This window comes from Empidonax traillii, unplaced genomic scaffold, assembly GCF_003031625.1.
Source record: "Empidonax traillii isolate 1590-97213 ecotype Southwest subspecies unplaced genomic scaffold, ASM303162v1 scaffold1936:size116929, whole genome shotgun sequence".
NCBI lineage: Eukaryota > Metazoa > Chordata > Aves > Passeriformes > Tyrannidae > Empidonax > Empidonax traillii.
The window spans coordinates 38,995-42,685 of record NW_020957129.1 but is presented as its reverse complement, the minus strand read 5'-3'; the positions used below and the strand labels follow the sequence as shown (position 1 = coordinate 42,685).

General features: G+C 53.1%; 1 protein-coding gene across 5 annotated transcripts in view; it reads left to right on the top strand.

Moving 5' to 3' along the window:
* Positions 1–352: 352 nt before the first annotated feature.
* Positions 353–3,691, top strand: part of ACAP3 (ArfGAP with coiled-coil, ankyrin repeat and PH domains 3) — a 36,427-nt gene continuing 33,088 nt past the window's right edge. For all 5 annotated transcript variants that reach the window (XM_027909065.1, XM_027909066.1, XM_027909068.1 and 2 more), the window contains exons 1-2: positions 353–434; positions 3,107–3,226. In XM_027909065.1, the coding sequence (XP_027764866.1) occupies positions 3,128–3,226 (99 nt within the window). In that variant the 5' untranslated portion in view covers positions 353–434; positions 3,107–3,127. The remainder of the gene's footprint in view (positions 435–3,106; positions 3,227–3,691) is intronic.

Sequence of the window (3,691 nt, the reverse complement as noted above, 5' to 3'; positions counted from 1 at the left end):
TTTCTGTGTTAATTAGCATTGCTGCCAATTAGCAGCACTGCCTGCAGAGTCAGAGCACTCGGTGAGTTTGCTGGGGGTGGCTGCCACAGCCCACCTGAATTTCTCCATTTCTCCATGCAATAATCCCCATCCCTTTCCCCAGCCCTGTGGAATTCATTCCTGAGGAGGTGTGAGCCTTCTTGTCCCGAGTGATTCAGTCCCGAGTTTCTGCAGCAGCAGGAAACTCCAGAGTGGGGATGGTGATCCCTCCTCCTGTCCCCTGCAGCACTCCCACCCCAGTCCCTCTGATCCTGACTCACCTAAGGTTTCCTGATGCTTTCCCAATCACCACAAGCCGTCAAATAATTAATTAGCCCTTTTTGCTGTTTGATTGCAGGGCAACCATCGATGAAGTGGAGACAGATGTGGTGGAGATCGAGGCCAAGCTTGACAAGGTGAGGTGGGGCAGCTCAGAGCAGGGTCTGAAGAGGGGCTGAGGAGTCCCTGATCAGGAATATGACCCCTCCAGCCTCCTCTAAAACCTGAGCCCATCTCCAGCTGCCAGGGAACTCATGTTTAACCCACTGGGCTTGTCGCCAGGGCCAGGTCTCCCTCTGCTGACAGGCAGAGCTTCTCTGTGACCACCAAAGGGATGGGACGAGGAGCAGACAGGCTCCTGATGGTGAATGAGGGGCTTCTTGTTCCTCTCCACCTTCTTGCCTGTGATATCAGTGGGGTAGGAGGTGTTCAGTGCCCTCAGAGCACTGTGCCAGCTCAGGGGGGTGAGGAGACCTTGCAGGTAACCAAGGGCCACCTTCAGACTGGAGCTGGAATCTGACCCTGCAAATCCTCTCTCAGGGACCAGTTTGGCCATTCTGCATTTGGTGCTGGGGATTCTTTGTATCCAGCTGGTAGTCTGGGTCTGAGTTTGTGGTGGAAGGTGGCTTTTCCACCCCCACTCCTCCCGATTCCAGAGACATCAGCCGAGTTGTTTCGGAAGGAGAACAGGGAGAAACGGCGAAGATGAGCCAGAAGAGCTGTTTGCTTTTCATCTGTGAGATTCCACCCCCCCACAGAGCTAGCAAGGGATAAAACTTCCATGTCTGATGGAGAAATGGGCTCTGTTGAAGCCACAAGCCCTAGGCAAAGCTGTGTCCTACAAAACCTATTTACTAATCGAGCTGCTTGAAATGGCTGTGTGCACGAGCTGACTGGGGAGAGCAGCACAGGGGTTTGGGTTATCTGCTCCCCTCCAAGCTGAGGCCCTAAAGGCAGAGCATGGGGTGAAAAGTGCTCTGGTTCTGGCACTGCTGCTGCCAGGTAGATGAGTTGGTGTGCCAGGAACAGTCCTGGAGGGAGGAGGAAAAGGGTGGAAGTGCAAGAGTTCAGTCGCTGTCAGCAATGGGTTTATCAGGCCTGGGCCCAGGGCAGGGGAGGCTGGAGTTTGCATCTCCAGAGCCACTGAACTTCAAACCAGATTCTCTGAGGGTGACTTTGGGCCAGATTCAATCACCCCCTTTCCCAACAAATCAGCCTTGCTTGGCCCAGCTCCTCCCCGGGGTGGGATGCTGGTCAGTGGTACCCAAACAGCTGGCAGGGTTGGTTCTCACAGAGCACCAAACTGCCAAGGCTTGGCTGTTCCTCTGCCTTTTGCTGTGCCCCTGAGCACTTAGTTTAGAAACGATGATTAGTCTTTAACACCCGTTTAAAGGGAGGGGAAGGGCCGTGTAGATGATTCACCCCCAGACTGGGGCTCCGTGGCTGTTTCAGAGACACCCTTAATTTTACCCCGTGCTCCACATCCACTGCTCCCCTTGGGGCTGGGGTTGTGCTGCCTGGCCCTCAGCCCCTGGTGCCACAGCCCTGGCCGGGGCTGTTTGCTCAGAGGTTACTCTGCAAACCGCCACGTTGCAGGAGGGGCTGGATTTCCTCTCCCCTTTGGATCTCTCCAAACCGACCCCTGGTGCACGTCTGGGCTCCAGCTGGGGACAGGAACTGCATCTGTTTGCTTTTTCTCCTCTGGGTTTTTGGATGGGATGTGCAAGGCTGCTCACAGCCAAACTGCAGGGGCAGGGGAGGGTGTGAGAGTGAGGGCTGTACGTGTGATGTGTGCATGGACGTACCATGTGTGGCTGCATCTCTATCTACACCTTGATATACTCGGCTGTGTTTTTACAGAACTGTATTTTTTACAGCACCTGAGGCTGGTTGACAGGCAAAGATTCCTAAAGCCATTTTTTTTTATTTTATTTTTTTCATTTAGTAAAATTGTTATCCCTTGGAAATCTTGCTTTCCGAGTGTTGCTCTTTATTTTCACTCAGTTCAGAAGCCCAGAACGGTGATGAGGTAAAACAAGCAAAAAAAACAAGCAAACAAAAAAAGATGTCAAGGTGTTTTGCTCACTGGCCCAGCCCTTAGTGCTGCGAATCTCTTGGGCCTTTGGTTTATGGGTTTATCTTAAGTTGTTTAACATAGCCTCTTACAAGGAGCTTTGGCTGAAAGGAGATAGGCTAATGGCCAGGAATTCTGGCTAAACTAAAGCTATGGGCTTTAGAGCCAGTTCCAGGCATGCCGAGGCACTTTGCTGTGGCTTGGGAAGTCTGGGAATGTTCCCTGCAGCTGTTTAACTATCAAAAGTTAAGAAAGGCTGTCTGGAGATGTGTCCCTGTGCTGCAGCAAGTTCCAAAGTGGGAAGACACCCTGTTCTGCTGCGAGTTCCAGGTGACTTCCCTGGTAACATCACTGTAACAAGGCTCTTTCCATCAGAAAGCCGGTGCCAAGTCACAGGTGGTCCAGGGTTGTATCCTGGAATCCCTCCCAGAGCACCAGGCTGTGGGATCAGGTTCCTTTTCTGATACCTCGAGATAGAATGAGCAGGAGAAACCCACTGGAAAAAAAAAACGGGCTGTTCTGATTCATGTCCTCAGGGGAGAGCCTGGAAGTGCTGTCCTTAAGTGAGGAGTGAGGTGTGGGCAGCAGGAGGGGGGATTTTGCACCCCCGTTTGAGCCACGTGCAGTGAGGGGTTGTCAGTGCAGGGAGGTGAAGGGCATCTGGGGTTGTGGGGCTGATCCTAAAACCCAAGCTGGCTGTGATTAATTCCATGGCGGTGGCATGTCCCTTTGCAGCTGGTGAAGCTCTGCAGTGGGATGATTGAAGCAGGCAAAGCCTACATCACCACCAACAAGCACTTTGTCAGCGGCGTCCGGGACTTGTCGCAGCAGTGCAAGAAGGATGAGATGATTTCGGTAAGTCACCCCCTCTGGGATGGAGCATCCAACCCCTGGGAGGGGGCATCCCACCCCTGGGAGGGGGCATGGGACACAGGGAGGGCTGGGCAGTGTCCAGCTTCCTGCTGCTGTGAGTGGATCCCACCTCCACATTTAAGCAGCCGGTCAGGATGATGGTTTTATTTTTGGAGGGATGTAGGGACTTGTCTGACAAGGCAAAGCTGAAAGGTCAGAGTGAGAGATTCATTGTTTGCAGGCAGATCTGGACTTTCAAGAAGCACAGTGCTGGCAAGGTTGTTGGAATCTAGGTCAGTAAGCATCAGTGGTGTAGGGAACGTGGGGAACCAGCCCAGCGAGCGACGACAGACACGGTGATTCCAGCACTAAACTGGAAAGGACAGGCAGCCTATGGCTGAAATGCCTCCTTGCCAAACTCAGAGTGGCTCTTCAGAGGCTTCATGAGAGTCCCCCCTCAGCCCCTGA